This window comes from Choloepus didactylus, chromosome 10 (genome assembly GCF_015220235.1).
Source record: "Choloepus didactylus isolate mChoDid1 chromosome 10, mChoDid1.pri, whole genome shotgun sequence".
NCBI lineage: Eukaryota > Metazoa > Chordata > Mammalia > Pilosa > Megalonychidae > Choloepus > Choloepus didactylus.
The window spans coordinates 88,808,401-88,831,399 of NC_051316.1; the positions used below are offsets into that span (position 1 = coordinate 88,808,401).

Consider the following 22,999-nt stretch of genomic DNA (forward strand, 5'->3'; position numbering starts at 1 on the left):
AAAATAACTGGCCAGTACTCTTCAAAAGCGTTAAGGCCTTAAAAGACAAGAGGTGACCAAAGAACTGTCTCAGATTAGAAGAAACTAAATGCAGTGTGTGGTCCTGGATTGGATCCTAGTCCAGAAAAAGGATGCTAATAGCTCAGTTAATTAAATTTGAATAAGGTCTATAGATTAATTAATAGTATTGAATCTAGGTTAATTTCTTGGTTTTGATCATTGTATCATGCTTATAACAATTGTTAACATATGGGGAAGCTAGAAGAGTATATGGGAATTCTTTGTACTATTTTTGCAATTTTTTTAAGTCTGAAATTATTTCAAAATGAATAGGCTAAAAATTTTTTAATCCATTCAAAAAGAAACCCTATGTGATAACCAAATGATGGAACCTTATATAGCCATTAAAGCTGATTATTTTTTCAATTACTGTTCGTGAACTTGAGTAAATGTTCTTGCTATGTTAAGTGAGAAAAGGTTACAAAACGGTATGCAGTTATGATTTCGTAAATAATAATCTGTGTGTATGTATGCATTAAAAGACTAGAAAGATATTCATCAAAGTATTATTAGTTTTCTCTGAGATGGGTGAGTGAAGAATTTTGTTTGTTTCCTAAAGGTGATTGATTTTTTTTTCATTTAGCTCTTTACAGTGAGAGAATTCAATTACAGTGCTTAGCATTGTACTTGGTGCACAGTAAGAGACGAGTAAATGTAAATTATTACAATAATGTAGTAGAATAGTCTCATTCCCTTATACACACCAAGAGAACCTCTTGCTAGTAGAGGTTTTTTCTTTATACAAAGTTAGAGTTTGGAATTTTTGAGCTGAAATGGGTCCTAGAGTTCTCATTTCATTCTTCTGTGAACTGAGGTCGAGAGAGAGGTAAGACGACATACCTAAAGTGAACAGCGTGGGAAGTGCTACTCAACTACTGGGTCTGGGTTGACTTGAGGCAAATTATTTCATCCCTCTGTGCCTCAGTGCCCTCATCTGTGGCATGGGGATAATAACAGTACTTATCTTCTGGGGTTAATGAGGATCGAGTGAGTTAATGCATGTGAAGTGTTGGGAACTGATACCTAGCCCCTGGTAATAATACAGCTCATTAAGTGTTAGCTGTCTTCTTCATCAGCAAGGTCATGTGGCTAGTTTGAAGGGCACTGATTTGATTTGTTTATATTCAGAACCATTAACAAGCCATGTATTTGCTTTTATTTGCTTGGTTTTTTTTTTGTTTTTAAATATTGGTAACGGCTCATTCTATTAAAGCTGTTTTCCAACCCCCAGTTTAATTCACTTATTTCAAGTAATATTTATTGTAAAATGGAGTTCACTGTAAAATGTTTTGACCTATAAAAAACATCTGGAGGGAGCAACAAATTTAAAGCGCCCAACAGATTCTTAAATTACTTTGGTGATGGAATAAGAATGGACTACTTCTCTGTGTTTTCACTCTGATTTTTTTAACATCCTATCCATCCTTCTTCACTCAACTTCCACTCTGTGAGGAATTGATTTTTTTGTCTCAGTGTAGTAACACCTTTTGAAATGTCAGAATCTCCTAACTTCACACAGTGGCACGTTGATACTGTTGTACTAACATGTTTACTGTTCCTAGCCTCGGCGTCAGTGTCGTCTCACAAAGTTGATGTTGAGTACAGAGGACTCTAGTTTGAATTCCAAATCCTTTTCTCCTTGTGGGTAAATATTTCCAATGCAAAACATGGAAACCATCCTTGTAATTCAATTAATTTGCTGTTAAATCTAAACTGAGCTTCTGTATTAACATTGTTTTGATTCATTCGGTATCTTTGAGCCCTTTCGATGTGCGTGGCACCATTGACTTAAGGGCCCTTATCAGAATGCCTTGTTTTCTTTTAATCTTATTATTTTTAAATATAATATAAATTATAAATATATTAAGTGATTTAGAGTACCAAAAAATATATAGTGAAAAGTAAATCTGTCTGCTCCCTCCTTGCCCCTAGTCTCACTGTTTTCCACCCAAGATGTAGTGGTTGTGATTACCAGTGTCTCATATATATCCTCCTAGAGATATTCTTTGCATATCATGTTTCCCTTCCCCCTTTTATTTGGAGGGTTTTTGTATTTTTTTTTCTGTTTTGTTTCATTTGATACACAATTTTTGTTTGGTATGTGTGCTGTGCTGCACCTTGCTTTGGTTTACTTAATATGTTTTGGAGATGGTTTCTCATTAGTAACAGTTGGAGCTGCCTTATTCTTTTTGATGGCTGCCTGGTGTTCCATTGTATGTACTACCAATTATTGAATCATCCCCTTTTGGTGGAATTTACATTATGAACAATATTTTGCTACAAACAAGGCTAATGTAAATACTCTACAGTCTATAAATTTTTCTTCAACTTACTTCCTTCTGCACATGTATAAGTGTATCTGTGGGAGAAATTCCTGTAAGAGAATTTGCATAATTTTGGCATGTAATACCAAATTGACCTCCAGAGGGGCCATACCAATTTGCATTTCCCCCAACAATGTACAGTTGCCCTCACCAATACTATCAACTGTTTTATGTTAGCTAACTTGACAGGTAAAAAACACAATATGATGGTTTCAATTTGAGTTTCTCTTGTGAGTGAAGTATAAAATATGTAGAAAAGCCATATTTTGAATTCTAATTTCCGTGAGTTAGCTGTTTGTCTTTTCTCCATTTTTCTATTTGAAATTTTAGTGGTTTTTTAAATTGATTTGTAGGACTTCTTTGTAAGTTAAGGAAATTAGCCTTTTCTTTTATGTGTGGCATATTTTTTCCGCAGATTGTCATTCGACTCAAGTTTGTTTAGGTATTTTTCCATTATGAAATTTTAAATTTTGATGTAATAAAATATGTCAGTATTTTCTTCTGTTGTTTCTGAGTTTTGTGTCATATGTTAAAGACCATCTTAATTCCATCTTTATTTTTCTAACTTTATTTTTTCCTCAAAGGATTTTTGAATAATCCATCTTTTTCCTACTGATACAAAATGCCTCTTCTATTATTTCCTAAATTTCTAGATGTATTTGGGTCTGGTCTAGACTCTTTTTATTGTTCTATTTTATGTGCCAGTATCAATTTTTTTGAATTGGTGAGCTTTAAATTGTTTTAACAACTGAAAGGGAGAACATTTCTGTATTAATTCTGTTTTCCTCAGAAATGTCTTGGTTATTCTTATACATTTATTTTCCCATATGAACTTTGAAATCAGCTTATCTGGTTATATTTATTATTATATATATGTGTTTGTGTACGTATGTATATGTATATGTATACATGTACTATTTTTATTAGAATTGCATTAGCTGTATGGATTGATTTGGGAAAATTGGCTTATTTATAATATTGAGTCTTCTTATCCAAGGAAAGGGTACATCTTTCCATTTATTCAAATTTTATTTTGTGCCCCTCAGAGATGTTTTAAATATTTCTTCCTGTAAATTTTATATATGTTTTGTTAAGTTTATTCTCTTTGCCTTTTTTGTTACAAGTGTGGGTTTTTTCCCTTCCATTGTATTTTCTAACCTTCAATGTTGGAAGGGTATTGATTTTTGTATATTAATTGTGCATTCAGCTACCTGACTGTATTTTCTTGTTTGTAATAGATTTTCAGTCAATTCTCTTAAATTTTTGTTTGTTTGTTTGTTTTTAGGACAAAGCAACATCATCTGCTAATAATGATATTTTTACTTCCTATCAGATTTTATATAACAGATTTCTTTCTCTTGTCTGGTTGCATGGGTCAGAACCTCTAGAACAATGTTATGTAATAATGCAGGTGGTGGGCATTCTTGCCTTGTCCCTTTCGTTAATAAGAATGCTTTGAATGCTTTACAACTGGCCACTCTTAAGCTCTGTCTGCCTGGAGTCCTGTGACATTTATTCATCCTGTTAATGACATTTCTTTCCTTCTGTTTCAACAGCGCAGTGATGGTCCCTATGCTGTGGTACTAGTGCCAACAAGGGAGGTAAGCAGTCCCACTTTCAGGGCAAGTTTAAGCAAGTACTTTTCAGTAATATTCTGTTGGATTTAAAAGTGGTTTTATCATTTTTCTCCCTGCTTGCAAACCACTGCATACTCCTTTCCTTTTCCTGGGAACCATCCTTTTGGTCCCTGTTCTGGTTTGCTAATGCCGTCATGCAAAATACCGGAAATGGATTGGCTTTTACAAAGGGGGTTTATTTAGTTACAAAATTACAGTCTTAAGGCCATAAAGTGTCTAAGCTAAGTCATCAATAAATGGGTACCTTCACTGGAGAAAGGCCGTTGGCATCTGGAATACCTCTGTTAACTGGGAAGGCACATGGCTGGCGTCTGCTTGCTCCCAGATTATGTTTCAATGTGACATTCTCCAAAATATTAGCTTTCAACAGCCATTGTCAAAATGTCTCCCAGCCACAGCTCTGAGGTTCTTCTGTTTGTGAGCCCTTTTATAAGACTCCAGTGAACTAATCAAGGCCCATACTGAATGGGCGGGGCCACACCTCCTTGGAAATTATCTAAATCAGAGTTATCACCTACATTCGGGTGGGTCACATCTCCATGGAAACAGCCTAATCCAGAGGTTCCAACCTAATCAACACTAATACATCTGCTTCCACAAGATTGCATCAAAGATAATGGCATTTTGGGGGCCTTGATACATCCAAACTGTCATAGCCCCTATCAAGGAGAAAAATTCGAACACTCCCTGAAAATCATAAGTAAAGTATAGAAAAACGTTATCCTGTTGTCTGAAAACTGACACTATAAATTTCTGTTCCTTTAAAAGGGATTGGTGACTTAATTCAAAAATAAAAGCAAATGACTCTGAAAATGAATCTTTATTTCTTTAAGAAGCTAATGCTATCAGAAATTGTACTTGTTTCTGACAGTTAAGTTTCTTAATATATTTTTTTCTTGGTGGAAGTCTCTTCTATCTGATCTATTTTATTTGCCTGTGGAGGCAATTCCAGATTAGGATATCTGTTTTCAATATCACATGCTAGTCACTTCCTTGCAGAGAATTGATCATGAATATGGAGGTTTCAATTCAGCCTTTTATACAGCCTGCAGTGCCCTATCTTAGCTCATTTCAATGAAGGAGCGGGCATGGAAGCTATTTAAATTTTTACATCAGCAAACTTGCTATTTCCCTAGGATGCTTCATGAATACTAAACACATAGAAACTGTATATATCCTTGGATAAGGGGATTCTTGAAAGGTTTTTTTAATGGTTATTAATGGTTATAACCTACATCAATTTTTACTTTCTCTGGTTTCCACTAGGCTTGTTGGTTTTAGATTTTGTTTTTTCTAAACTTGGGGGGTGACCATCTCTCAGTTTTCAGGTACTGCTCTACCCTGGAATATTCTTAGGATCCAGTCATACTGGCTTTACAGCAGAGTTCCCAAAGGCTAACCTGTTGCATCACTATTCTAGTTTACCCCTTCATACATGTCTTTATTCCTTCTCTTTTTATAGAGAACCAAATTCAGGTTGACTTTGTTTTATTTTCCATCTTTGTGCACCATAGACTTGTACTCTGTGTGGCACTTTGGGAGTTTGAGCCAGCAGAGGGAGCACAAAACACTATTTTTGTTTTGTCCAAGAAATAGATACGGTATCTTTACTCTCATTTCCCCAAACTGATGGGTTTCAGAACCATTATAAAAACAGGTTTTTCTTAAATCATAAGTTGAGGTCTAAGTTTGGAATTGAATCACTTTGCATTGTCTTAATAAAAAAAGATGGAAAGAAAGTAAGTACCCTGCTCATCATCTATAACCTTTTAATGTCTACAGCTGGCTCTACAAAGCTTTGACACTGTCCAGAAACTGCTTAAGGTAAGGCAAGCCATAAGTTCAGTTATATTTTTTATCCTGACTTTTTGAGGAAAGAGAAATACACCATAGTCTTTTCTTTATTTTCAAAGAGCTAAGGATTACTCATTTCCCTTTATTCCCTGGATATCTCTTCTCTCTCTTGGTATAATTTGTTAAGTTTTTACTGATCTAAACTTTGCTAGCTATTGATTTCTAGCCTAGCTAGGTTACTGTTGTTTCCTGGTGCTTATAGTCCTATAATCTGTTCATTACAGTCACTAACAAGCCACATACAGAGACTCACAGGTATAACCATAAGGTGATCCAAAGAAAAGCAACATAAGAAGCTGCAAATAGGGTTTGTTTAAGGAAGAAGAGAAGGCTTCAAAATCAAAGCCTGCCCACTCACCAAATTAGATCAAGAATTGATCTATACTTTTCTTTTATCAGGAGTGGGAGATAGGGAAGTATTGTGCTTGGGTTTTATATAAACCAAAAGAAAAAAGGCAGGAGACTTACTGAAATGTGTTTTTAATGTAGGGTACATGAGGAAAGGCAGAGCAGCTCTCTGAATCAGTAAAAAAAAAAAAAAAGCTCCCATTTTTCTCTTACAGTTTTAGAAACTAGTTCTGTAACTATAATTCAAGTTAATGCTGATAGTGATTAAGGTGTGGCAACACCTAGAAATTGGGTCTGTACACAATAATACCTCACAGAATGAGAAATCTGAATCCTTCCTCCTCGTTTGTTTTAGGAAAAAGAATTTAGAATTAGTTCTATTTCAGTAAAGGGGACTTTTCTTTGATTTTGGTTTGTTGTCTTTCTGTAGCCATTTACATGGATTGTGCCTGGAGTATTAATGGGAGGAGAGAAGAGAAAATCAGAAAAGGCCAGGTAGGAGGAGGTTTGTTTGTTTTTAATTTCTTTTTTAATCTGTCATGTCTTCCTATTAAATATTGCATGGTACTTTCCAACCTGGAGTGAGCCTTGTCTTGGGTGGTGCTGTTCAAACCTGGTACAGAGGAGCATAGTAAATCAGTGGGGAGCGATCACCTCTAGACGGTGCTCTTTTTTTAAATATTGATGAACTTCCATTGAGTGTCCTTCTGATCAGGTTAGTAACAGTGCTTATTACCTTCTTAACTCCCATCCTCCTAGTACCCTGCAGTCCCCCTTGTTTAATATATGACAAACCATTGGGAGTTTGGGGTTTTATGGTTTGGTTTTAGAAAAACAGGATCACAAAGTATACATAATGTTTTACAACTTCCTTTTTACACCTAAATACACTGATTCTTAATTCTGTATTAGAACTTGTAAGAGGTGTCAGTAGAAAATTGTTGCAACAAGTTAATCCCAAACTGCATTCTTTTTAAAATGCTTTTATTATATTATAGCTTAATGATTATTAGTAACATCTAACTGTACATGTAGTCTGTAACTGAAAAGTAAATATTAAAAGTTGAAGCTTAAAAGTATTGGTTAGGATTAGATCAAGCTGTAAGCAACAACAACAAAAAATAGCAGTGGCATAAACAAATAGAAGTTTTCTTTTTCTTTCACATTTGAGAAGTCTGATGATAGCCAGTCCAGGCCTGGCATGATGTTCTGCAGTGTCAGACCCCAGGCTTCTTCTGTCTTTTTGTACCACAATGTGGGGCTTCCACTTTCAAGGATACCTCATAGTCTTAGTTGCTGGAACATCAGCTGTTTCATCTCTTTTCCTCTCAATTTCGTCTCAAGTAACAAAGATGGTCTTACCTCCTCCTTCTAAAGGTACTTTTTAGGAGTCGCCTATTCCCTTTATCCTTTTATCCCATTGCTAGAACATAGGCACATGACCATACTGAACTGCAAGGAAAGCTGGAAAATATACCCAGCTAAAAAATGGGGGTTTTATTACTATGGAATAATGGGATAAAGGATGTTTGGGGAGAAGGAAGTTAAATTTATTCTGTATGATCTAAGGGCTGAGCTAGGCCCATTGATTGAAGGTTACAAAAAGAGTTGAGTATAAGAAAAAATGTTCTAGCAATTAGAGCATATTGGCATGGGATTACTCATTCAGGTAAGAGGTTCCCTGGTACAGAAGCGTTCAAGAACAGGCTAGATGACTGTCTATCTGGAACATTCTAGAAAGGATCCATGGATCAGATAAACAACATTGGATTATATAATTAAGATTCCTTTTAAAGTTAAGTTTTTATTATTTTAACATAATTTAAGATCGTAACAATTACGTTCTATAGCAGGCGAAATTTTCAAGCACAAGCATGTCTTTCTATCCATTTGTCCTTAAGTTTTGATATGATTTCAAGCTGTGACACATTTGTACTGTACCTGAATCTGTCTCCTTTGCTTTTTTTCTGTATCTTCTATTAATAAAACCCTATTTGATTTACTTTCTTTTATGATATATTATCTTTAACAGACTTCGCAAAGGAATAAATATACTTATCTCAACTCCTGGACGTCTGGTGGATCATATAAAATCCACAAAGAACATTCATTTTAGTCGGATCCGTTGGCTGATTTTGGATGAAGCAGACAGGTGAGCCTTGTCCAAGAAGCTTGGATGGGTAAAGGAAAGGCCTGTTTGTACTGCCTTCATTTCAACTGCTGTAGTCCGTAATACCACATTTATTCTTCACATATATTACAATTCCTCTCGGACCACAGAATCTTGGATTTGGGTTTTGAAAAGGACATCACCATGATCCTCAACGCTGTAAATGCAGAATGTCAGAAACGACAGAACATCTTGCTATCAGCAACACTCACAGAAGGTGAGTTGAAAAGAAGTGATGAGGACTTCTTTGTTTTTAATGAAGAGGAAAGACCTAGACATAATCTACATTGTTTGTCAGCAGTGATTCTCAACCAGGGGGTGGCGCATGGGGAAAAAAGCTGTCCCTAGAGGACTGCTTTTTAAACATCCTATGTTCCCAGTCATCCAGTCTTCCAATCATCCAAGACTGTACATTCCCCAGAGCTTGGAGGGAAAAGACAGGTCCTAGATCCAGAATCATCTGAGGTAAGATGAGTACCACTGGTGCTCATGTTGGGGGTGGAGAGGAAGAAAAATGGCTGGGCACCATTGACCTAGTGATTTCAGGAGGTTTTTATTGCAGCAGCAACCCACTGAGAGCAGGGCCTTGGCTCTGAAAACAGTGACCTCTGATCCAAGTGCGTTTTTAGTGTCATCAACTTACCTTTCTCCTAAAGAGATATTGAGCCTTAAAAAATAGTCTTTAAGCTTATTTCTGTCTTCCATCTTTATAAAATGGAAGTTCTTTGTTCTCTTTTATAGATGGCAACATTAAGGCATGGAAAAGTTGTGTCACTGGCTCACCAGAATCATCCCACCCAATGAGTTATTGTGTGACCAACCATATAGATTTCCTGTTCTTATGTTTGGTTTACTTAATTTATCAGGCAATTTATATGCAATTTCCAGATGCCATTCATTACCCGTTAAGAGTTCTCAAAGTGTGTTATACATAAGTAACAATTTAGAGAGGTAATCTATGAAAAAGGATTTCTGTTAAAAAAGTTTGGCACATGACACACACCATCTTACCTTCTTGGAGATTCGCAGTGTATATTAAAAGGTTTGGAGAAAGCCTATAATAAACAAGTCCATACAACATTTATAATCTGGGATTTTCATAGCTTACTTGACCAGAGAACCTTTGTTTAGGTGGGTGGTCTGTAGGTATACATTAATATCATTTTGAATTAATCTTCCACAGATCAGAGTTTAGAAAATGCTGGTGGGGATAGATTATTAGACAGTGAGAAGAAATTAGTGGATCTGCCCCACAAGAATGGCAGAAGGGCTGGAACTTGGATGATACCAATAGGAAGTTTCTTAATACAATTGGATGTGTGATATGTATGGGTTTGCATTTGTGAACAGTTTCACAGTGTATGCTTGTCATCTGTTTTGCCTTTTTCACTTTTTATCAAAGGTGTAACACGGCTAGCTGATATCAGTTTGCATAACCCTGTCAGTATTTCTGTACTGGACGAAAGCCATGGCCAGTCTAAATCAATGGGCAAAGCCATCCCTGAAGTCTGTCATCCCCAAACTAGCATCAAGCTGGACAACTTTGCAATACCAGAGAGTCTCGATCAGCATGTGACACTTGTTCCCAGCAAACTGAGGCTTGTCTCCCTAGCAGCCTTTATCCTTCAGAAATGCAAGGTAGGACTGTGGACTAGACCTGACATGAACCAAGGAAGAAAGACCTATTTTTGTTTATGTCAGGCATCAGGCATTGATAGTAGTGAGTTCAGACATACACACACACAAAATTTTCCACCTTTACTCTGTGTTTTGTGGATGCAGACCTTAATAGATATCTTCTGTAGGTCAATGATAGCCATTGTGTTCAACTTGAAACCTGTATTAAATATCTTCCCTGGGCTTGATATTGGATGGCAAGAAACATGCTGAATGTCATGCAAACATAGAGACTTGTGTGCTTGTGTTTTTTAACGAATCATTGTAATTGTATATTTCTTTACAAGATCCATGTGTTAATTTCCCTTGTATATGGGAAGATAGTAGGTGGAAGGGTTTGAAGATAAAGCTTCAAGATTTACCACATATGCAGTCTTAGCCAGGAAGTGCCATGTGTGGCGAGCCCTGAATAAATGAAAGGAACAGAGCTAATGTACAGCTTCACTCTCAAGTATTTGTTTTTCACAGGTATAGAAAACCTGTTTGAGGTTATAGCTGTGTCATTTTCTTTTCCTACGTTCTTTGTGGAGTGGAGTATCAATGTTCTTTTCTCTCCCTGCCCCCAATAATTCAAAGCCTTCTGTCACCTGTATTTCCAAATCAGGGTCAGTAAATAGCTATATATTGTAGAGAAATATTAACCTAAATATCACCTAATCTTAAAAACACATGGTTGTTTTTTTTTCCCACTTTGTATTGACGTAGTTTGAAAAAGACCAGAAGATGATTGTCTTTTTCTCAAGTTGTGAGCTGGTGGAGTTCCACTACAACCTCTTCCTCCAGACCCTGCTGAACAGCACTGGGGCCCCAGCATCAGGGCAGTTACCATCTGCCTCCACGCGATTAAAATTCCTACGGCTGCATGGCAACATGGAACAGGAGGTGAGCACTACTGCTTCTTACCGGGCAGCAATGCAGCCTTCCTTCAGAGTGGAAACAGGAATGAAAATTGAGTCTGTTGAACTCATTCTCTAGGGTCAGCGGTGGGTTTGTCCCTCACAGACTCCACTGGGCTAGGGAAGAATTAATTTTAAATGGGCGACCCACTGGAGCTAGAAGTGGATCACACTGCTTTGTTGATATGGGCAAGGGAAGTCTATTGTTCCACATTTGCTTTTGCTGTAGGATCTGGGCCTCGTTTTCCCTGCTTGCTGGCTGCTTCCACTTGAGAGAACTCACAGGCCTCAGCTTGGCCTGAATCTACCCCAACCAGCTGTTAAGGCAACAGAGTACCACTAAGTAGCTGGCACCAGGGAAGGGTTTTGCCTTTTTAGTACCCAGTATGTAATTAGGGCTTGATGTCTTCAAATTAAGAGCATTAATGGAGCTAAATTGTGGATCCCATATGGTACTGCTGAGCATGACTGCTGTCATTGTCAACAAGATACAGCGCTTTCACTCTTAACGTTTTCACTTGGGAAAGGGTACTGTGTAGTGTACTAAAGGGGCTTCACGTTCTCAGTTCTTTCTCATCACAGAGTAAGATTTTTGTTCAGGAGAAAGAGTATATTTTCCTTATTTTAGGCTCTTGGCAGCATCACTTTCCTTCTACTTCTCTTCACTAGGCCATCCATTTAGGGAGCCAGGGTGGAGTAGGGGAACTAGGTGTACTCACTGGAATTGTGGAAGAAGGAATGAATAGAGTTTGAGTGTGGGAGCCATCTTGTCCTCAAGAGATGACCAGGCAACTTAGAAAATTAGAATAAGGGAAAGAAATCAGAGTTAAGGACACCGTGGTATATGCCTTGACTAGAAACAGCTTAAAAAGCATACATTTTTTAGAGCTAAAAGAGACATTAAGGGTCATCAAGTCCACCCCCTCTTTTTGTTTATGTGTGTGTTGTTGTTGTTGTTTTTAATGCTTAAGAAAATGTAGGCTCAGAAAAGTAAACTTGCTTAAGGTCACTCAAGGACACACCTTCTTACCACAGGATTATACAGAATTTCCTGAATACTCCTGCCTTTGTGAATTTGATAAACCCTTGGTTTTTACCTTCAGGATATCTGATTTAATCAAGTTTGTTGATTTCATTCTTTAACATTCTTTAGGTTTTTTTGTTTGTTTTTGTTACTTAGTTTACTAATCCTCTGGGTCTTTGACCAGAGGCATTCTATTCTGCAAGATAGGTCTGAGGATAGTGAAGGAGCTGGATATGGACTCAGAAAGATCTTGAAATTTGAATAAAATGAAAGATCATACAAGATTCAGTAGTTAAAATATTTTCGCTTTGCCTTCAGAAATCACTGTTCGTCTCACAGGATAACAAGGTCTTGCAGGGTGTTTATAGCCATGCATTCTGGGGGCAGACTGCTGGTATTCTAGACCTGGCTCTGTCATTTACTTGCTGGCTGTGTGATCTTGGATAGGTATTTAACCTCTCTGTGCCTTAGTTTCCATATCTGTAAATGGGAATAGTAGTGGTAATTTATAGGGATGTTGTGAAGAGTCATTGAGTTAATGCAGGTAAAGCACTTTAGCACTTAGTAAAGCGCCGGTAAATGTTAAATGCCATTATTATTGTTGTCGTCATCATTGTTATCTCTATTTCAGGAACAGCTTGTTCATGGCTTAATAATTGTTTTATTTTATTTATGTTGTTTTGTAATAATATTGACTATTTAACCTTCATGGCCTCCACATGATGTAGATAGTAGATGGGAAGGCGTATCCTTGTAGGTTATTTTGTGACAATTAGGGTTAAGTATTTTATTCCAAAATACTAAGTATTGCTAAAGCAGTCTAAATTATATCTTCCTGGCTTATTACCCTAGCCACTGCTTAACATGACCTTAGTCTCCCTAAATGATTAACATGATCCAAAACAAGTTTAAAAGCCTTTGAGAAGTTACTGTTTGAAGAAGATTCAACATGATAGTTGTGATGAAAGCCCAAGAATTTGGTAGTATTTTTCCTTATTCTAAATCTGAAAACATTATGTCCAGTCTTTAAGATGTTTTATAGGCTTGCATGAGCACTTCTGATAGTTCAGATTTTGATTACACAATAAATCCATTAAAAATGATTTTGTAAAGACCGTGTAGCAAACTGCTTAATGCAGCTGTCCTTTTGAGGGTATGAGCACTGACTCTGGAACACAATTACTAGGTTCAAATATCAGTTCAGCCCTATGGTGAACTTTACTGTGGTTCCCTCGAGCAAGTTACTTAACCTCTCTGTTACTCAGTTTCTTTATTTGGGAAATGGGGGTGGTGATAGTACCTACTCATAGGGTTGTTATTAGGATTAGGTCAATTTAAACATGTAAAGTGCTTAGAAAATGTGCTTAGAAATACTTAGAGTGTGGTACATGATAAGTGCTCACTAAATATTGGTTGTTATTATTTAGTTATTTTCTGGTGTTTTAAGTGAGGTGTACCCTGGGGTTGCAGTTCTATTACATATATGCATGTGAAATGGGGTATACCAAAAAGACTTAATGGCTATACCAGAGTGGAGGGAATGCTTCTCTTTTTCCTTTTTCCCAAGTTTTTAGTAATTTGGTTGTATTTCTTATTTGTTGGTAACAAATGGACGTAATCAGTCTTCAGATGCTTGGAGTGCTGTGACTTAAACATAATCAGAATTTAACCCTTGCAAATTCATACCAAAAGTCTTATAAATGTACATACCCCTTGATCCAGCAATTCTGTTTTTAGGAATTTAACCCAAGGGAATAATTAAGAATGTACATAATGATTTATCTATAAAGTATAGTTTTTTAATAATACAATTGTTTATGACAGTGAAAATTGGAGTCAACCTCAGTTGCCAGTAATAGGAGTTTGATCACCTACATGAAGGTACATCCATTCAGCTGAATACATTTAGCCATTAGAGACCATGTAGTTGCTGGATAGTTATTGACATGAAAAGATGTTGATGTTTTAATGATGCATAATAAGAGCATATTGGTAGTAAAGATATTATGATGCCATGTTTTAAAAGCATATGTAAATAGATTGGGGTGATGAATGCACAGCTGTATGATGGTACTGTGAACAATTGATTGTACACTTTGGATGATTGTATGGTATGTGAATATATCTGAATAAAATTGAATTTTAAAAAAAGCATATATGAACATATAGCTCTATATTTGGTTATGTTATAGTTTTTACACCTTTTTTAAAATTAGTTTTTTAAAAAATTGCTCTGTAGAAAGAAAGTAGAAATCAAAGTTGGTGGTTCTGCATTCCTTTAGACCACTTGTAGGAAAACATGTTAAGAATAAATTCTGAGTTTGGAACCCATGTGGCAACTTTGGCCTTGGCTTCCTCTTGGTACTGACCATTTCTGAAGGGTGTGTCCACCTTGACATTGTCTCATTGAAATGTGCTGCCCCAGAAGCTATGCTACTCTCCGGTAGTCTGAGAATCCTACCCCTGTAAGTAGGGGGTCTTAATAGAAGATATAAAGTATCCACTTCTTCCTTTTTCCTGGCAAACTTCTGTGCCTCAAAATAGCTTTATCTGTGGGAAATTGGGACAATTATGGAAATCTAAGCATACACTACCTGAATTATCTGAGTTGTAATACCGGATTTTTCCTTGTTTTTGTAGGAAAGAACAGAGGTTTTTCACGAATTCTCACATTCCAAAACAGGCGTCCTTCTTTGCACGGTACGTAACATTCTGTACTTCATGTGAAGGGGAAAAGTCAGACTGAAATATTTCTGTAATGGTGGTTGTAATTTTTCAGCTTTTAACAATGTACCCTGTGGCCAGCCCCACAGGGGGCTGGAATACCAGGGGCCTCTTGAGGTGGCTTGTCTCTTTGCACTTCTGGTTTGTCACCTGACTGTGTCACAGATAGCCGGCTGCCACCATGCAGAAGACTTTGCGATTTGCTCACTAATAGTGGCAGCTGTTGGTCTAGAAACGTGTGAATCTTAGCGATTTCTATCCACCAAAAACTTGTAAATTACAGCTATCGGGAGTAATTAGAGCTGAGAAATTCTTTCCGCAACAAAATGACTCTACTTGCCTTTGCTCACCTTTTCTTAAAGGAAAATAGATGCACTTGGGTAGATTTTATTTGCTGTTGTCTAAAACTATCATTTGCCCTACAATTTTCAGGGCCAGTTCATTCAGTCTCAATCTTTACAATCTTGGATGGCCGCCTCCTCCAGCATAGCAGCTGACCTTTTCAATGCACATCTCTTGTGCTCTTTTGAGATTGAAGATTCACACCTTCTATGTTCCCCTCTCTCTGGGGATTCACTTTACCATAGTTGTTGCACGCTCCTAAGATTGAAATACCTTTTCTGTGCCATCTTGGAGTATGTAACTTAATCCCCAACCAGTTAATTGAGAGTCCCTGTTTACCCAGTAATGAAATTGCACTATAAATTTAGTAAATCCAGTGAACATGTACTGAGTAGAAAAGACATTTAGCTTATTGGAATAACTGTGTAGGCCTCATTTAATAACATTTGCTTTTTAAGGAAATTCTACTCTATTCTCAATTTTGAAACTAACAGAGACTAAGTCATTTTATTTTTAAATGGTCTTCTTTAGAGTTTATGGGTAAGTACTGGTTCCTTTCTTCTGTGTATACATGTATGCTCGTATATAAGAAGGCTTGCCTGTTGACCTGCTTATCATAGCACCGATTCTTACATGTGCATGGCAAGCAGTGGCTCTGCTGACATGCAAAGAAACTACATTTCAGATGTGAGAACAATTATTCCTGGAATACTTGTTTCCTAAGGAGATTAGTGTCTGACCAAGTAAGTAACCCTTCCTTTTATGAAGCCATTTCACAAGTCAAATGCTTATGTATGTCCTAAAACCATCTTTAAATGCCTGGTCTAAAGTGAAGATGAGTCTAAATAACATACTTGATCAAGAAATTTGTCAAAAATCCTTATCAAGTCCAATAATACTTTATGGAATCTGACCTATTCCTGTCTCCTCTCACCCTCCTTTCCCCCTTGCTCCCTACCCTCAGCTAAGCAAACCCCTCATTCTGTTCCTTGAATATATCATTCTTGCTTTTTTTGACCTTAGGGCTTGGATACATGTTATTTTCTCTGCCTGGAACACCCCACCCTGATTTTGACTAACCCATACTTAATCTCAGCTTAAATTACACTTCTTCAGGAATATGAACCCCAGAGCCCCAGTCTGAAGAATTTAGTTCTCCCCTGTTAGGCACGCCACAGTGCCCTGCATTTCTTCTTTGTAATACTCATCACACCTAGTATAGGTGTCTTCCCAACAGGTCATAAGCTCCATGAGGACAGGCACTGTGTTTTGTTGAGTTTTGGCCTGGTATCTAGCACAGAATAGGCACAGAATACGTACTTAGTATTTGTGGATTGAATGGATGAATAGACACAGCTCAAGAAAGTCAGTGTTGAGAACCATCAATATATGCCTTTTTCTAAAGACAGAGCAGGGTGGTGGCTGAGATTAATATGTTTGCTCTTTGGAAATCATTTTGCTTTTTCATATGTAGAAGGTGTTATCTGAGGAGTGAAAGTTATAGATTGTATTGAAACAAAGTGCTAGGAACCTTTATTTTGGAGTTTGGGTTAGGTGAGGAATAAAATGTTTTCTCTTTAACTCTTGAGATGCTGGATTTATCTCTGGGAAATTGCCAAGTCTCCTATTATGCAAATACTGTTGTGCTTTACAGACATGGGTGAATTAACCATAGGTCTCAAAGAGAATTCCAGGTCTGAAGTTCAGATTTTTTTTTTTTAGTACTCTACATAAAAGAATAGCTCAATCTTGCTGCTCTGTAATTCTCAGGGGGGTCAAAAACATGATCCATTTTCCTTGTTCAGGTTGATTGGTACCTGCATGCAAGTGTTATCAGCTAGACAAAGAATGCCATTAACCTGACAAAGCATAGCACCCTCCACCCTTCTGCCACCTGGATCTCCTGCCCATAATCTGGTTTCTCTGAAATCTCTTGGTCCATGTATGTTTGCTTGTCTAGGTCATTTCCAGTATGCTCATCTCTGCCACATTTTCATCTTTTCTTTACTCTGAAGTGAAGATTACTAGAGAAGAGCTGAATAGGGGCTCATTTCTCACCATTCCAAAGCCAAGATATGAGCACAGGTTCCCTAGTGATGAGAAGTTATTCATTCACTCTCGCAGGGTTCCTGTTACTTCTTCCATATTTGTTTGCTTTAGCCTGACACTCTGGCGTCTGAGAGCTGCAGGGCACATCAGACACGCTATAATAGATCATGCCTGGGTTAGGGGGAGTTATTGTCACTCTGCTTCCTTTTAAGCAGCCTGTTGCTTGCCAGGCTATCTGAATGCTCTCCAGGAGCCTCCTTAGTGTTAATGAGGAACAAGGGCCACGTCAGGACAAGGCAGATGGAGAACTGGCTTCTTTTGATAAAGAGGAATTATGTTGTTAATTGTTATGTGGGGATTTTTTCCCCCTTTATACCATATCTTTTGTCATTTTGATTTATCATCCAAGATCTTTTAATGAGGCTAGAAGACTTAATGTCTGTATGAAAATTTGGGAATTGTGGTGTAGCCACACAAAAGCCTATAATTACACTGTTTACTATTAAAAATTATTTCTCTCCTCTACCCCATTTTCTTCCCTGCTATCTTTTCTATTATTAGTAGCAGTTAAGAATTTGTGTGTGTGTGCTTTCTTTGGTCTTAAATTATAAACATCTTAAAAGCAAGGACCTTTATAATTTCATGCAACTCTCTTAGGGCTTGATGCATTGCTTTCTATTCTGTGGGTGCTCAATAAATATTTGGCCATGGCAAGATGAAGTCTAGGCGGAGAAAAAGCAATAGTTGGACAGGAGATACCAGTTTGTGAAAGAAGAAAAGTTTTCACACATTTGAAGTGTAATTTTGTGTCCTCTGGAAAAACTGGATATGGGGAAAAAACAAGTTAATACAGAGTAGGGATTAGCATGAAGGAATCATTTGAAAGTCCAAAGCCCACTTTCTCAAATGGAATTAAGAAATCAAAGGAATAAGATCTAAAACGTTGGATTATCTACAAAATAATAATTCCTCCTGCTTATAGTGAGGAACTCACCCTAAATCAAAAGAGGAAACATGGTTTTTAATATCATTTTTATATGTATTAATTGATAAAGAGAACTACCACTAAGTGACTGGAAAATGGTATTTCCAAGCACCTCTGGTTTTAAGGCTAACAATAGGTTCTTTGTTGGTATGTGTACCTCTCTCTGGTTGTCCCTGGGTAAATAAAGTATAATAACCTTTCCCCAGAAAGTAGAGACATTTCTAGTTCTATATACATCTTGCTGATTGATTATCCATTGGAATATATCTTCCTTTTTGTCCAGCACATACTTTCCTTTTTCAGAAGATACCTAAATCACCTGTGCTGCTTTCCTCCACCTTGTCAATTTTTTGTTTTGTTTTGTTTCGTGTTTTGTTTGAAGCGTGCTGTTATATCTGTGCCATTCTTAATTTCCTCTCCTCCTGGGGAATTTCCACCATGCCAGAAGGCTAGAAGACAAAGAAGATAAGGCCATAAGAGTCAGAAGAATGTCATTTCACCACCCAAAACAAATTTAGACTTCCTTGCTTTTCTCTGGGGTATGCTTTTTAGGTAAAGTTTATCTTTTCCATTTTATTTCATTTGTATTAATGGGAAGATCATTTGGAGATTGTTTGCTGTTTACTCAGTTACACTAACTCATGTTGCCAGTTTTTTGGCGGTTCCAGCCAAGATCTCTCGCCTCTGACAGCTTCTGCACTCCCTCTTTCCTCCTCTGATTACGCAGCCCAATCTGTCACCTGGACAACGGGGGCCTGTACCCTGCTGATGGCTTTCCACACACGGCAATAATGACTTTTGGCAGGCCGGGAAGGCGTCAGAGGCGAGTTTGCTGTGTCCCTTGCTCAAAGAGCAGGCGGGCCCCCTCTCCCTGTTAGTAAAAGCACTTTATGAGGTTCTTGGGTAAATAAATGAGTCATTTTAATCCAACTGACAGGCTGGCACCTGAGCAAGCTGCCTTCCATCTGTACTCCTAGGTCTCATGGAGGCAGCCAATTGTCAAGCCTAGGGCCTTCAAGGCCTTACTGTTGAGTGTCTTTCAGAACTGACTTTAGCAATTCTTTTGCCCTAATTAGGTTAAAGGAATAAAATTGGCTGTGTCTAAGTTCTAAGAGTGAGCAAAGAAAACTAAAGCCTTTGCTGAGTCTTCAGGCAGGTCACAATTTCATGGCTATCTGGTGCAGCTGGCTGACAGCATTCCAGGAAGACAGAGTGATTTGCGTCTCTGTGGTACTCTGCCCAGGAGCAAGTGAATGGGGTGTGATGGCAGGAAGAGATTTAAGAGCCATTTAAACACTGCCTAATTGCCACAATACCAATTTTTATTTCATCATGAAATATAATATTGAGATTTATAATTCTAAAAACATTTTTCACATCCACTGTCTCATTTGGTCTTCACAACAATCCCTTGAGTTAAATAGGATAGTTCTTAAAGCCATTTTATAGGTGAGTATACTGAGGTTCAGGGAGCTGAGTTGACTTGCCCAGATTATATGGCTAGTAAGTGATACTAAGGTGACTAATCCAGTTCTCTTTATTCGTAGACCAGTAATATTATTCCTTTTCCCCATTCTCTGTGATAACCTAGTCTGATAGTAGAAGTATTTGAAGAAATAGCTGGACTAAATCTAGACTAGAGAAAACAAGATAAGTAGGCAGGGGTTGGCTGTCAGTGAGGTTGCCCCACCAACGCAAGAAGTACCGGGAGCAGGAGAAGAGATTGTATCTCATCCAATTGTCCTGAACTTGATCACCCAAATGGGGAATAGAACCTTGGAACAATTAACAGTGGGAGATTGCTAGCATTCTTTAATATAACTCACTCTTTCAGCATGTTTGTACTCAGAGTAAGTTTCATGAATGTCTTATGCTATTTTACAGTCTTAGCTGGGTTTCTTGGTTGAATTTACAAAACTAATGAGCATTAAATATTTTACAAAGCTTATCTGTAAAGCTCAGGCAGCCCACTTTTTACATCATCGTACACTGCTGAGCACTTAAACCATTTCTTAACTAGACCTTAGCAGATGTTAAGACCCCATCAGTTTTTCTAAAGATGTCAGCTGGGGTTAGTATGGAAAACAGTTCCTGTTTTCCTTTAGATTGTGTCAAACTCTGAATTGTGTTCTCAAAGGCATCAGCTCTAGAACATCGCTTTTAGCTTTTCATGCATGTGGGAGCTGTCTGAAAACACTTCATGAGTGGTTGACACAGTTTTAATACATTGAACTTCCACTTACACACTTAATAAATGCAGCTTTGCCACCATTCAGAGAAATCCAGCAAATTTCAGGTGTAGCCTGAGTGAAGGAGAAAAAACCTAACATTTCCTCACTGGTCCTTGTGGGTAAGTTAGATTGACAGTGGGACAGTGTATTCCTAGAGTCCTGCCTTTGACCCTGGGGGATGCAAGGAGCAATTATTTTAACATTCTTCTTAGAGAAACTTTGCATAGATTGTTGTTTTCTGTAAAATGTATGCAAAATACATGTATTTTAGTGGTATTTAAAAAAAAGTATTGAGGAAAAGCTCTTCTTTATAGAAGAATGCCATCTGTTAGGTGGAAGGAAGGAATGATAGAAAGTCATCATTTTGTAGCCATCAGGATAACAATTGATGTACACGAAGAGCATCAGTAGATGCTAAAACGTGGGTGAAAGGTTTTGGAAAAAAGAAATCTTCAAGTTTCACTTCCCAGATTACTTTTTAATTACAAAGGAGAAAGGTACCTTCCCAGTGGAGAGATCTGGTGGAAACTGTCCTAGTGTGCCTCCTGATATGGGGCAGTGAGAAGTACACACCACTGTATATCATGTTTGTACCAAAATGCTTACCCTGGGAGGAAACAGACAAATCCCGGTTGTGGGATGTTCCTCAAGTCACCTTCAAAACTGGCTGTCATAAAAGATTGAGTTGACCAATGGATTGTTGACATGAATGAATAATGAATGTGATACTGTTCTAGATTACAGAAGTCTAAAGAGACATAATAAAAATGCAATGCATGATCTGTGATTCAGTCTTGGATAGGGAAAGAACAAAAAACTATAGAAGACATTTTAGGTACAATTGGAGAAATTTAAATATGGGCTGTTTATTAGACAATAGTATCATTTAGTGTTACATTTCTTATGTGTGGTAATGGTATTGTGGTTATGTAGAAGAATATCATTTGACCTAAGAGATACATGCTGCAGTATTTAGGAGTGAGCAACTTAATTTCAGATAGTTCAGAAAAACATACATGCGTGTATAGAAAAAAAGAAAAAGCAGATGTGCCAAAGATTAGCACTTGATGGAACCTAGATAAAATATATACAGATGTTCCATTGCACTATTCTTCTGTCTTTTCTGTAAGTTTAAATTTTTCTAAATAAAAAGTTGGGGGAAATGATATACATTTATTTTTTAGAAGAAAAACAAAGTAACAAAAGAGAAAAAATACAAAGAGAAAAGTAAAAATCCTAAATCCTTCCACCCAGAGATAACCACAGTTGACATTTTTGGTGAGCCTCATTCCCGGTGTTGGTCCTCGGCTTTTCAGTCTGTTGACTTATCTATTGATCTATCCATCCATCTAATGCTATTGTTTTGTATTATTTTTGCTTCTGTTATTCCTCCTTTTTTTTAATCCTTGAATTTTGTTGTTGTTGAAGAAGCCAGATAAATAGGACAAAATTTCTGGGAAGAATACGTCATAGGTGATACTCTGTACTTCCTATTGTGTAGCAGCTGATTTTTGTGATGTTAAAATGAATCAGTGTATTCAGGTGGTATCAACCTGACTAATCCTTAAAAATTTCTCATTAACCTTTCTTCTTATGGTTTCAGTGGTCATTAATGATAACTGTCCAGATCCATTATTCCATTAAGGATTGCAAAATAGTGAATTTTCTATTTCTTCTATTCCTCCTACACTTACTACCTATGATTCTCCTATAAAGAAGACCTTTCCCTCATCATATTTGATTACCCTGAAATATAGTCTGTACATGGAAAGCAGGGAAATATTTGGTGCTTTCCCTTTATTTATCAATTTTTAGAATAATAATCTGGTATCTTAACATATATCCTCCAAACTGAAAAATCTGGGGGAAAGAGTTATCATAATAAACTAATCATTTTTATTTGTATGATATGTCTCAATCCATTTCAGTCATTATTCTTTTTGTTCTAATAGTTCCATCTTTGGCCAGTGGGTAGTCTCTCAGGTTGACTACTGGTTTATTTTGATATGGTTTCCATTGATCTTTGTTGGCTTCCTTGCTTTCAGATATGAAAAAATGTCCTGTATATTTCTTGTTTGAGACCCCAATTCCATTGAGTGAAAAACAGAATTTAAAGACCACAATCTGGATGCTGGCGGTATTCATTGCTACTAGGTCAACATTGTTTCTAGATCTTTTCAATAGACAAAGTTAGGAAACAGGAATTTTTTAAGAAAGAAAGGAATAAAAAGAGTTGATGTCACTATTTCCAGCTCAAATTTGAAATTGTAAGGGTTTTACTTAAATTTTATGATTTTATATCTGAATCTCTTTTATGCTGAAGGTCTTGCTTCCTAACAACATTTAAATAATTGCTTTAATAATATTTAATTGCTCTATCTTAAAATATATTTAACAGTTTTAAAGTAATGCCAGTATTACATGGACAGTGGGTTCACTGAATAGAGTTTAAAATTTCTTCATAGTTCCTTCGTCCTTAGGATAAAGACTATTTTAAAGTCACTTGAAATAATTGTATGTTTTAAAGACACCTGAAATAATTCTTCCCCATGTGATAATGCTACCAACTTGAATACAGTTAGACACATTTGTTTTTAGTTTTTAGAACTTGCTGTGCTTTTTAAAGTTTAATTTTATTTTCAATTATGTCAAAACATACAGTCTCAGAATCAAATTGT

General features: G+C 36.9%; 1 protein-coding gene across 2 annotated transcripts in view; it reads left to right on the plus strand.

Moving 5' to 3' along the window:
- The window catches only part of DDX31 (DEAD-box helicase 31), an 80,792-nt gene that overhangs the window by 10,388 nt on the left and 47,405 nt on the right, over window positions 1–22,999 (plus strand). For both annotated transcript variants that reach the window (XR_005210643.1, XM_037797462.1), the window contains exons 7-14: window positions 3,941–3,985; window positions 5,804–5,845; window positions 6,654–6,718; window positions 8,256–8,375; window positions 8,504–8,610; window positions 9,796–10,031; window positions 10,776–10,952; window positions 14,631–14,690. Coding sequence is in view for 1 of the 2 variants with exons in the window: in XM_037797462.1 (XP_037653390.1) it covers window positions 3,941–3,985; window positions 5,804–5,845; window positions 6,654–6,718; window positions 8,256–8,375; window positions 8,504–8,610; window positions 9,796–10,031; window positions 10,776–10,952; window positions 14,631–14,690 (852 nt within the window). In the remaining variant the exon portion in view is untranslated. The remainder of the gene's footprint in view (window positions 1–3,940; window positions 3,986–5,803; window positions 5,846–6,653; window positions 6,719–8,255; window positions 8,376–8,503; window positions 8,611–9,795; window positions 10,032–10,775; window positions 10,953–14,630; window positions 14,691–22,999) is intronic.